Source organism: Leopardus geoffroyi, chromosome D4 (assembly GCF_018350155.1).
Source record: "Leopardus geoffroyi isolate Oge1 chromosome D4, O.geoffroyi_Oge1_pat1.0, whole genome shotgun sequence".
Taxonomy (NCBI): domain Eukaryota; kingdom Metazoa; phylum Chordata; class Mammalia; order Carnivora; family Felidae; genus Leopardus; species Leopardus geoffroyi.
In genome coordinates, this window is record NC_059342.1 from 85225847 (window position 1) to 85238703 (window position 12857).

A 12857-nucleotide genomic window follows, 5' to 3' on the forward strand; every position below is an offset into this window, starting at 1 on the left:
CGCTTAACTGACTGAGCCACCCAGGCACCCCTCAAGATCAGTTTTAAAATAATTTTGTCGTGTTCCATTGCACCCCTCCCCCCAATCATATTGGTTTTTTAATTTAGATTCCACTAAATTTATATATTGAGTTAGGGGAGATAGACATCTTTGCAATATTAAGACTTCCTCCCCAGGGACTTGTTATGTTCTTCCTTTTATTAAAGACTTTTATGTTTTTCAGTAAGGTTTTATAGTTTTCTTTCTATGGCCTTGCCGTTTCTTGTTAAGGTAAAGGCCAGGTATTTTATAGTATTCATTACTATTATGAATGCAGTTTATTTTATTTTATTTTTTAAAGTTTATTTACTTTTGACAGAGAGACACAGAGCATGAGCGGGGGAGGAGCAGAGAGAGAGAGGCAGACACAGAATCCGAAGCAGGCTCCAGGCTCTGAGCTGTCAGCACAGAGCCCGACACGGAGCTCGAATTCACAGACCGTGAGATCGTGACCTGAGCTCAAGTCGGACGCTCAACCGACTAAGCCACCCTGGCGCCCCTGAATGTAATTTTTTTAAAAAAAAAAATCATACTTTCTAAATGGAAATCACTGGTATTTAGTGCTGTATTTAGGGGATCTTATAAGTAATACCTCTTTCCCTCTTCTGAATTTGGAAGAAATTGAGGCATAGATACAGGAAAGAGACATAGGAGATAAAAGTCCTGGAAATTGACAGGAAAATGTAGCTTTTGATCAGTAGCCAAGTAGGCTTTCTATAATATTTCCCCTTGGATGGGATGATTTACCTCTATAGTAGCAGGCAGTGCTAGACAATAGTATCTCTCTGCACCAGAAATAGGCCCATTTGCCGCATGGTAGAGAACACAGAAATACTTGCTGTCTGTGATCAGCCAAAGCCAAAACGAACACAGAATTCTTCTGTATAGAAAAGAAGTCTTCTCCCTTAACAGGAAAGTGATTGATTTCAGTGTTTATCTTATAGCTAGCCATTTTACCAAAATCTTAAGATTTTTGACTGATTCTCTTTAATTTTTGTTTTTAGGTACACACTTAAATCATGAATAGATAATATCAATTTTGTCTTTTCCTATCCAATACTTGTATTTCTTATTTATTTTTCTTCTCTTATTTCATGGGCTTTGGTTTGTAGCAGCTATAGCAGGCATCCTTGTTTTGTTTCTGACTTAAATGAGAACACCTTTAGTGCGTCACCACTAAATATGGTTGTTTATGGCTTCTGATAAATAAATTTTATCATGTTAAGCTTAATTTTTTTCCTCATTTACTAAGAGGTTTTAAAAATTTATAAGTAATTGGTGTTGAAGTTTATCAAATACTTTTAAAGCATCTGTCTTGTTGAAATATCCTGTGATTTATTTAAAAAAAATTTTTTTTTTCAACGTTTATTTATTCTTGGGGCAGAGAGAGACAGAGCATGAACGGGGGAGGGGCAGAGAGAGAGGGAGACACAGAATCGGAAACAGGCTCCAGGCTCTGAGCCATCAGCCCAGAGCCTGACGCGGGGCTCGAACTCACGGACCGCGAGATCGTGACCTGGCTGAAGTCGGACGCTTAACCGACTGCGCCACCCAGGCGCCCCTCCTGTGATTTATTTTTAACAATGCAATGAATTTATAGACTCCCTGAGGCTGAATTATTCTTGTACTTTTGGAATAAATCTTGCTTGATCATAGTGGATTTTGGCTTGTTTTCCATCAAGTTGGACTCAAATTGCTAACATTGTGTTCGGTAGCCTTACGACTATTATATACTCAAATAGGTTGGTGTATAGTAGTGATTCACGTATTAGAGATAATTGGTGAACTTTGAAAAGGTGGTCCTGACTCAGATGAGTTTGAGAAATGCCGTGTTTTTTACTCCTGGACTTCACAGGGACTTTACTATACTCATACTTTCTGTGGTTCTCCAAAAGGTAGACTGTAAATGGCACGCAGCCCTTTCTCAAGTTATTTGACTGTAGACCCTCTTTTTCAAACAACCCTTATTAAATTATCTGGAGACCAGTGTTCTATACTGATCTGCAGTTCTCCTTTTTGGTGTAATCTGTCGGATTTTGGTATCAGAGTTATGCTAAATTTGGGAAGCGATATGGAATATTTTTGCTTTTTTTCTGTGTAAGTTTTTCTATTAAAAAACTTTTTTAATGTTTATTTATTTTTTAAATGTTTATTTATTTTTTTTTTAATTTTTTTTTTTCAACGTTTATTTATTTTTGGGACAGAGAGAGACAGAGCATGAACGGGGGAGGGGCAGAGAGAGAGGGAGACACAGAATCGGAAACAGGCTCCAGGCTCTGAGCCATCAGCCCAGAGCCTGACGCGGGGCTCAAACTCACGGACCGCGAGATCGTGACCTGGCTGAAGTCGGACACTTAACCGACTGCGCCACCCAGGCGCCCCTAAATGTTTATTTTTGAGAGAGCAAGCAGGGGAGGGCCAGAGAGAGAGAGACAGGGAGACAGTGGATCTGAAGCAGGTTCCATGCTGACAGCAGAGAGCTTGATGCGGGGCTCGAACTCAAAAACCGTGAGATTATGACCTGAGCTGAGGTTGGGGCTTAACTGAGCCACCTAGGTGCCCCTGTTAAACATTTTAAATAACATCTAAACACTTCTGAGCAGAATTGCCCTAAAAAAGGGCTTGTCTGTGTAAAACAGAGCAAAGTGGAGTTGTCCTGGCTGAACTTGGCCACCAGCTGAGGCTATTTCCTCGGGGACACTGGGGAGGCTGACAGGAAGCCTGGCCTGGCCCCCTGCCCCCAAGTGACTGCCCACTGCACAGAGAACAGCTAAGTGTTGACGGCTTTAGGGGTCAGTCCAGAATGTGGGGCTCGAACTCACAAACTGTGAGATCATGACCTGAGGGGAAGCCAGACGCTTAACTGACAGAGCCACCCAGGCGCCCCTCTGTGTAAATTTAAATAACGGAGGGATTGTCTGACCCTTAATGGTTTGAAAGAACTTGTCTGTAAAACAATCTGAACCAGTGGCATTTCTGAGACAGACGCTTGGAATGCACACACTTGCCTGGCTTCCCCACAAGACATTTCCCCCGACAGCCAATTCTGCTTAGAAAAACCTAGAATGTGTGAAAATTAGACTTGATGTATTAGCAAATTGATGCCAATCACTCTTTGCATGGTCCTCAGCTCTAAAGGCTCCAGCCTTCTGACCACAGTTCTTTCAAATGGCAGGCCAGCCTCCGCCTGGGAATGCCTTGCTGGGGCTCTGTGGGGCATTTTTGGTTAAGGAATTATGCAGAGCCTGCTCCTGTCTTTGGTAGCAGCCATTCTAGCTGAGAGTCAAGCTCTGGACTCCACTCCTCATGCAGTCTTATCCTCTGGCCTATACCTTTCCCCGAGTACTGTAGGGCATCACTTCTGTAAACCTCTCCCTCTAGATGCTTCCCTGAGGGCAGTCCCATGGCCCCTGTGGGTTGATCATTTGCCCAGCATAAAGGGGAGGCAGAGAATCGCTGGGAGATTGGGGTCATTATGAGAGAGAGGCCCGTTTTTAGTGGAGTCTGGGACCTGGCTAAGCTTGTATTGGGTCATTTGGGAGAGTGGGGGTCCCCTGAACTGGAGTGAGCGGAGCTGAAGGAATGGCCTGCAGTTCACGAAAATCTAGGAGGGCTGGGTGTCCGTGCTAGAGGACAACGTGTGTGTGTGTGTGGTGTTCATCTAAGGCGCCAAGAGGCCTGGGGGCGTCCAGGGTTCTAAGGCTGTGCTGAAGGACTGATACAGTGAGGCCTAGGAGAGCTGAGTGGGCTGCGGGGGCCCTGGAAGAGAACAGCTTGGCGAGGGGATAACTAGGGCCCAGGCTCCAAGAGGCCTGGGGCTCCAGGGGCTCTGAGGCCGGGCTGGGGAGAGGGGGGCGGGGGGGTTACCCGCCGGCTGGGGGAGGCCGGGCCGGGGGGCTCGCGGGCTGGGCCGTGGGGGAGGCCCGGGGTAGGCGGGGTGCCGGCCGGGGCGGCGGCGGCGCGGGCTCCGGACGCGAGGGCTCCCGCTCCCTCCTCCCGCCCGAGCCAGCCTCGGGCGCCCGGCGCCTCCCCCGGAGCCAGCGCCAGAGCCGGGAGGCCCGGAGCCCGGCCCGCCGCCGCGGCCCGCCGAGGGAGCCGCCGTCGCCGTTGTCGCCGCCGCCGCCGCCGCCAGGCCGCGCCCCGCCCCTGCCGCCGCCGCCGCCGCCGCCGCTCCCCGGTGAGGCTCGCGCTCGAGCTGCGGCGCCGGCCCCGCCGCCTGGGCCCCGGGCCCGGCCCCTCCCGCGCCGCCCGGGCGATGAGAAGCTGCTTCTGCGTGAGACGGAGCCGGGACCCACCGCCGCCGCAGCCGCCGCCGCCCCAGCGGGGAACAGTTAAGTGAGGTCGGGCGGGCCGGGCGCCGCGGAGGCTCGGCGGAGCCGGCCCTGCTGCCCCGGCGGACGGGCGGGCGGGCGGGCGGGCGCGGGCCCCGGGCCGAGGGGCGGGCGGACGGGCGGAGCCGGGCCGCGCCGAGGCCTGCGGGCTCCGTGCCCGGCCCGCCGCGGGGACAGGCCCGGCGGCCTCTTCCCGGGCCCGCGCGCGCCGCGGCTTCCCGAACCCCGGCTCGGCCTTGCAGCGGACAGGCGGGAGGGAGCTCGGGGACCCGAGTGCCAGCAACGCCCCCAGGGCCGGGCAGGTGAGGGTCTCCGAGAGCCACCGCCGCCCAGGTGAGAGGTGAGGCGGCCCACCTGTGCCCAGGCCGCTGCGGCCACCTGCACACACTGGGGACATTGATTTCACTGGCCTGGCCTGGGGTCCGGCTCTCTGTGGTCACGTGGGTGCAGACCAACTTGCACCTGAGCCTTGAGCATCACCTGGGGTGCGGCCTCACCTGTGACCTGGGCACAGCAGAGAGGACACCCAAATGCCAGGGCACCTATCTAAAGGTGAGGTGCCCGGAGTGGGCACCCAAGACCCAGAGTACCCATCCTGGAAGTGTGATGGCTGTGTTGATGAGCACCCCACAAGGACTCCAGCCTAAGTGAGACAGACTTAGGACGGGGGGGACATCAGATCCCCAGTGACAGGCCCAAGTGAAGAGGGCAGACCTATGTGCATCTTTGTCCTCTTTGTTACCAACAGACAACTCTTCCTAAGTTATCAGCCTCTCTCACCACTAAAGATGTGACTCTTCTTTCCTCTGCTTCTCAGCAGTCTCTTCAGCAAGGCGCAGAGGAAGGCCCCAGGAAGCAAAAGGCAAATGGCTGTTGCCCCTTCTCTGCTCCCCACCCCCACCCAAGAACAGATTTCTGCCACAAAAGCCACAACAGGCCAGTGACTCTTTAGGGGCCTTTGTCTCTGGTGGTTCCTTCTCAGTATAATCTCATTGTACATTTCTCGACAGCTGGCTGGATCTCATCTCGTTTTAACAGGGGGAAAAAAAAAAGTCTTATCAGCTGCAGCAGAGAAGCTTTAGAAAAGTTAGGGGATAAGCTCTGCAGAAACCTAGGCAAACCGAAAAGCTCAGGGTCCTCAGAAGGTTAGTTACAGGACACAGGTGACACCTTTCTAGCTCCCTGGAAGTTGTGGCAGTGCTTTGAGATAACTGGGCCATGCGGAGAATATTTAAATGGAGCCTCTGAGAGGTGGGGCCTCTGCTGGGACCTGGGCACCAAGACCCATGTGAAGCAGTTGACATGTGAATTACTGGTTCATTTGAGTCCAGAATCATCTTCTCTAATCAGCACTTTAAAAAATTTTGTTTAATTCATTTTTGAGAGAGACAGACAGAGTGCAATTGGGGGAGGGGCAGAGAGAGGGAGACACAGAATAGGAAGCAGGCTCCAGGCTCTGAACTGTCAGCACAGAGCCCACCATGGGGCTTGAACTCATGAACTATGGAGATCATGACCTGGGCCAAAGTGAGGCGCTTAACTGACTGAGCCACCCAGGCGCCCCTCTAATCAGCATTTTTGATTCCTTCCTTCTAGCTCTTAGGCCACACTCCTGACTTATGCTGAAGGTATTTTCCCTGCCTGCCTCCATCCCGCTGGCAGGCTCTTCCCAGTTCCAACTGGAACAGCGCACCATGGCTAAATGCAAGGGCTTTAGAATTAGACCTCAGCTTAATCCTTGGCTTTCCTACTTCCTGTGTGTTCTTGGGTAAACTAATGAACTTTTCTGAGCCTCAGTTTCCTCATCTGTAGAGCGAGGCTAATGATAATATGTATCTCACGGGATTATGGTGAGCAGTGAATGAAATATTGCAAGAGAAGCATTTAGCTCTGTGCCTGCCTCAGGCCAAGTGGTCAGTAAAGGTTAGTGGTTATTAGTAAGTGTTTGTTGGCTTATTAATCAGAAGAAGAGCTTTATTTTTTTTTTTCTTTAGAGTGCCTTTCTGTTTGGAGCTCTCCTTAGGGCAATTAGGAAGGGATGTTAGAGTAAGAAGAACACAGGGCTTGGATTTAGGGGTTTGGTTTTGAATCTCAGTCTCCTTCCTGCAATCCCGGCGACCCTAGGCAGGTCATGGAACCTCACAGAACCTTTCTGAATTCCGATGTCCTTCTATGTAGAAGTGGCTTAAGAATAAAACCTACCCCATAAGGCTGAATGAATTAATGTATGTGAATGCATGTGGCACTACAGAGGGTGTGGGGGAGTCCTCTCTAAATTTAGGTGGACTCCAAAGGCAGACCCTGGTTTTCTGGGTCCATCATTTAGACGATTTGGAGGTGGGAGGGGTTATAAGAAAAAGAATACAAGAATATCTTGCTTTTGTGCATCTCACGAAACCACACGGCCATGTGAACGCATTTCTGGGTCCCCTCTCAGGGCCTTGGAAGGGGTAAAGGGTGGGGGTGGCTGAAGGTTCATTGCTATCAGTTTCATGGCAGATCGGCTTCTGGGGGGCGTCAGAACCTAGAAGTCCTGGGCCCCTCCACCTTAGCAGGTTGGAAGGGTTCCATGCGTCCCGCTCGAAGAGCGACATCCTTGCCACACTGGAAAGTAATGATAGTGTTGGAGCCAAGCATGGGAAATGTCAAAGGTGCTATTATGATCATGAAGATAACAAATGACTACATGGCTGGATGTGGTGGGCTGAGAACACTGTATTTAGTTGGTTGCGGTTGAATGAGCAGAGTCTCCTTTGCTAGTTGGGTTGTGGGAGGGGAGGCCTGGGGTCCTTGAATGAGCTGCCTCTCCCAGGCTGTTCTCGCGCTCTCAGAGGCCCTCCCTGGCCAACATTTTCCTGGCCAACATTTTCTGGCCCCACTGGCTCCGGTTGGCCTTCTGCTTGCTGGGCTGCCCTTGGGAATTGTGGTTTCCCTGCATCGTCTGCGCTGTTTGCAATGAGGTTGCCTATGTCAGACCTCCTCTCCTCTGCTGCTTGAGAGGCAGAGCCGCTGCGGGGTGTACTTGACATTGCCTCCCTTGTTGGGGACACCCTGCGGGCATGTGTTTGGTTTACCTGACACACTTCGGGTGAGATGTGGAGCTTGCGCTGGTGGAAATGTGAGAGGCCCGTGGGCCTGGAGCCCCGGAGTCACATGCTCAAGCCTTGTAGCTCCTACCTCCCTGAGGACTGGGGGACCACCTTGTTGCGCTGTGGTTATAATCTTTCTTTATACATGAGATCTTTCTATACACACACATGGACACAGACGTAGCTGTTGTTTTTTAAACAGGTACTGATCAGCAAAAGCAAAATACTCAGGAGAATATCCCTTGATCCTTTAGAACTACAGCAGAATAAATGAATTCTTGGTGTGCAAAATAACCCTAAGATGTTTATGAAAATGCAGATTCCAGGGCCTCACACCCAGACCTCCAATTGGAATATCTGGGGAAGGGGCCCTGGGATCTGTGTGTTGAGTAAGAAAGGTGGGGTTGTGCTTCTGCTTCCGGAAACTTGAAAACCACAATTGTGGAAGCTTTCTTTTTTTTTTTTAAAGTATACAACACACATAACATAAAATGAACCATCCTGATCGTTTTGAGGTGTGCAAATCAGTGGCATTAAGTACATTCACACTGTCATGCAGCTCATCTTTGGAACTTTTTCATCTTGCAAAACTGTATACTCATTAAACAGCTTCGCTTTCCTCTTCCCCCAGTTTCTGGCAGCCACCATTCTCCTCTGTGTTTCTATGAATCTGACTAATCTAGGAACCTCATACACGCGGAATTCTATAGTATTTGTCTTTCTAGACTGGCTCACCTCACTCAACATGATGTCTTCCAGGTTCATTCACGTTGTGGCATATGTCAGAATTTCTTTCCCTTTTAAGCTGAATACTATGCATTATGTGTCTATACTGTGTTTTGCTTGTCCGTTCATCTGTCTACGGATACCTGGGTTGCTTCTGCCTTTAGGCTCTTGTGAATAATGCCGTTGTGAACATGGATGTACAGAGATCTTTTCAAGACCTGTTTTCAATTCTTTTGGGTACATACCCAGATGTGGAATTGCCAGACTATACAGTAATTCTATTTTTTTTTTAAGTGTATTTATTTATTTTGAGAGGGAAAGAGAGAGAGAGAAAGAGAGCACAAGTGGGGATGGGGCAGAGAGAGAGAGAGAGGGACAGAGAGAGAGAGAGAGAGAGAGAGAATTCCAAGCAGGCTCTGTACTGTCAGCACAGAGCCCGACTCAGGGCTCGAACTCATGAACCGTGAGATCATGACCTGAGCCGAAGTCAGAAGCTTAACCAACTGAGCCACCCAGGCACCCCTACTTTTAATTTTTTGAGGAATCACCCTACTGTTTCCCTTAGTGGCTACATTTCCATTCCCAGCAAACAGTGCACCAGGGTGCCAATTTCCCACGTCCTCGCCAACACTAATTTTTAGACTTTTGATAGTAACCATGCCAGTGGGTATGAGGTGATAGCTTGGTGTGACTGTGGTTTGCATTTCCCTAGTGGTTAGTGATGTCGAACATCTTTTCATATGGTTGTTGGCCATTTGTAGACCACCTTTGGAGAAAGGTCTATTCAAGTCCTTTGCCCGTTTTTTTTCCCCATCAAATATTTAATTTTTGTTGTTGATAATTGTAAGAGTTCTGTATGGATTTGGATTTTCACTCCTCATCGGATATGTGATTCGGAGAAACTTGCTTCCATTCCATAGGCTGTCTTGTGCACTCTCTTGACTGTTTCTCTTGATGCAAGTTCTACAAGCTCCTTACACGACACAACCCTGTGAAGGAAATATTACCTGTCGTTCCAATTCTGGTGGGGAGGAAACTTAGGCCCAGTGCCGGAGCTGGGATTCAAGCTCGGGTCCCTCTGACTCCAGAGCTTACACCCTCTCCATCGCTCTGCTTTGCTTTTCATTCCCGCCCTGACCTGATACTGTAAGGAGGCCCCGCGGTGGTCTGCAGGAACGGGGCGTTGGTTTGAGAAGCATTCGGTTACAGGAGAGGAAATAGGAACAAAAGACTTTCGAATCTCTTCCTTCCTTCCTGAAGCCCTGCATCATTGCTTGGACCTTAGAAATTGCAGAGAAATGCCAACAGGCTTTCAACCGTTTTGTTTGTTTGTTTGTTTGTTGTTTAAGCACCTCAGAAGCTTGTTTCGGCTGTCCATCTGCCACCCACAGTTCCCCCAGTGGTCTGTTCAGGCCGCTGCTGATTCCACGTCTCTTGCCCACAGTACCTTCACTGCCCTGCGCCCTCTCTCTTTCCAGGAGGCCAGGTGGAGCGCAGGCCCTTCCCTCACATCTCCCTGACTCACCAGGCAGAAGGAAATGGCCCCTCATTTGCAGTCTCTTTCTTTTGGGATGTTTCCTCTGGCGTGTGAGCTCCGTGGGTGGTGGCCACGTCTGTTTCATCGCTGTACCACCCAGCACAGTGGCATTTCACCTGGGCTGTGCATTATCCAGTCTTGGGCCCAGCCCAACCCAATTAAGTCAGAACCTGGGGGTTGGAAGGGGCAGCCGTGGTTTTTACAAACCCCTTAGGGGAGTCTTCTGGGCGACCAGCCTGGAGACACCCTGGCCCCTGCCAGGCCCTCATCCAGCCTGCTTGGGCTGGGTCACAATCACTTCTGGAGCTAGCTGCTGGGAGCTCTGCAGTCCCGCCTCCCTTCCTCTGCAGCCTGCCTGTCCCTGGAAGCGTGGTGTTTGTCCTGGGCTCACTGACGCCCAGCCTGGCGTTCTAATTGGAAGGGGCCCGCAGGTCTGCTCTTGCCGCTGCCCTTGCTGTTTTATGTGCCCACCTTAATTCAGCGAAACGTGGGCAGTTTGGGAGGATAGGAACTTGATTCATCCATGCATCCACTCACACACCCACTCACCCATAATCCATTTATTGAGCACCCACCGTGACATAACACCTTTGAGCAACTAATGTTCTGCTAGGGAAAGTGTACTAAACCTTCTGAGAGGCAAGGCTGTGTGTTTCTGTGTGTGCATACATGCGTGTGTGCTGAGACCGTGTTCTTGGTGAGCATCGGCGTTCTCAGTGACAGCAGCTGTGTGTAGGGGCAATCGAGGAAGGTTTGGGAAGAACGGGAGATGTGACCTAGGTTTTGAATGGTGGGGTGGGTGCCATAGGGGGAGAGCTGGGTGCTCTTGGCTGACTCTCTGGGGAGGGAGAGACCGAGGGGCTCATTCCGAGGCTGTTCCTCATGGATAATTACCTTCAGGTGTTTTTCTGTTCATTCATTCGTCAAACATCTCATGAATACCTGCTGTCTTGTACAAAGTTCAGATTGTGGACCAGCAGCTATTTGTCACCTGGAGCTTGTTAGAAATGCAGCTTCTCAGGCCCCATCCTACGCTTATTGGATCAATATCTCCGGGAGTGGGCTCCAAGAGTGTCTGTTTTAATCAACTCACCAGGTGACTCAGGCCAGAGTTTGAGAATCCCTGCTCCAGAATGTTGGATTTCCAACCGTCATCATTGCATACCCTCCCTCAGTGCTTAGCACAAAGGCTCCCCATAAATGTTTGTGGGCTTACTGCTGTGTGCCAGTGCTGCTGGGTACTGGGAATGTGAGAGATGCTTCAGGGGGAGGATGGCATGTTCAGCCAGGACATACGGTGATGACAGCCAGCAGGACACTAGACACCTACCACTGAGTCTCAGGAGAAAAGTCCGGGCGGTTGAAGTATTTTGGAAGTCATCGGCGCACAGGTAGAATGATTAGATGACCAAATGTCTGAAAGTCAGAAAGGGGTTGGTAGTGATGGGACATGCCTGGTTGACCTGAAGCTGGGTGTTCTGATTCTGGCCCGAGAGCCCATTTGCTGGGTGTTGAGGTGACACATTGGCATTTTTACCCTAGACACTGGCCATCAGGGTAAGGGTACACCTGACCTTATGTCCCTGAATAGCAAGAGAGCATTTCTCTTGGGTCCTCCTGGGATGGCTTCATCTGTAGAGCATCTGCCTTCTGTTGGGGGTCCTCCCTCTTCCTTCTCTCCAGGGGACAATAGGGCACCAAAACTTGATGGGAGTGGGCAGGGCTGACCCTCATTTGCAGTGTTTGTGGGCAGGTCGGAGTGGGGCTCACAGTACACTGGAGACTGCCCCCAGCACCAGGCTCCCTGGTTTTGCAGAGTTGGGCCTGTAAGAGGCAGGGCTTTGGCCACAGCAGTGCTGGAGAACTTGATCCCGGATTTATTTTTGGAGCGAGAATTCCAGGATCTAACATTGCACCGTGTGAGCTGCAGCACCCTGAACCCCAGGCCCGCATCACATGGTTTGTAGAAAATCTGTTTGGTATACAAACGGTTAACATAAATCTAGGCATAGGTCCGATAGAATGGATACATTTATACAGGGGACTCTTTTATTAGAAGTAACTGGGGCCTTTACTGGGGAAAAGGAAGTGCTCGCCATTGTTAGTTTCCCTGGCTGGGAAATTCTTTGCGATCTAGGAGAGCTTAGAAAAATATTTGCCTTAGTTTCCTAATATCTTAGCAGCCTTCCCAGCAGCTTGTGGCCTATTGCCACCTGACCATACTTAACAGTGTTTGTCAGAGTGATTTGGCTTCTGACCAGGTAAGTGGTCCAGACCAGAGTGCAGGAGGCACAGGGATGCCATTCTGGGCTTCCACCGTGGACGCCTCTCAGCCTGTGTGCTGTCGTCCAGGAATAGTCCAAGAGCTGGCTGGCCATTTGCTTGGGTGCTGCATGGACCCAGGCCTCAGCCTGCCATCTCCTAAGGAGGTAGGTCTCTGCACCTTAGCTGCATGGAGACCACCCAGTTTGCGTGTTTGTTTGTGTTGTGGTGTGCGTTGGTGAAGCCTGGCCATGGGCTCCCTCCCATGGGAATGGGGCCGTGTCCTTCTGCACCTGCTGAAGATTTGTTAGCAGCAAGATGCCAGTAATCGGGGCAACAAGAGGGCCTCAGTTCCTGTAGACCACTACTGCCACTGGGCAACAGGCAAAGAGCTGCCCGATGTGGGCACAGCAGCAGCTTTTATTGGGAGACAGCCCATTCTCAGTCTCCACCCTGCTGTTGGTCAGGTTCCCACGGCAAGTGAAATATTTATCCACTTCTCTTCCCCAACCCTGCAAGCTGGTGGATGTGGGCAGACAGTTTATGTCTTTTGTGCCCTTGACTTTGGATTTCAAGCAAGCTGATTGCAAGTTCATCCTTCTGTGGGGATTTAATTAATCCACGGGTTTTGTCATTTCAATTACGGTAGCCCAGTTTAACCTGCCCCCCCCCCCCCAATACTTTGAAATTATTCTCCTCAAAAGTTGTGTGCAAGTCATGCCTTCAGCCCTTGGCGGGCAGTGCTGGTGCTGCTTCTGAGCCAGCCTTCCTCACCGCGGCAGGGAGGCCGAGTTGGGGTTCCCGCTGTGCCTCCTTTGATGGCAGCGCCCCTTCCCCCTCTGCGGTTATTGCCCCCCACCCCACCCCGCCTCT

The 12857-nt window shown here is 50.6% G+C and overlaps 1 protein-coding gene across 1 annotated transcript in view; it reads left to right on the plus strand.

The window, feature by feature from the left end:
- The first annotated feature begins 4181 nt into the window (after nucleotides 1–4181).
- MVB12B (multivesicular body subunit 12B) overlaps nucleotides 4182–12857 on the plus strand; it is a 194042-nt gene continuing 185366 nt past the window's right edge. Inside the window, exon 1 of the mRNA XM_045469366.1 lies at nucleotides 4182–4369. Within this exon, the coding sequence (XP_045325322.1) occupies nucleotides 4295–4369 (75 nt within the window). The 5' untranslated portion in view covers nucleotides 4182–4294. The remainder of the gene's footprint in view (nucleotides 4370–12857) is intronic.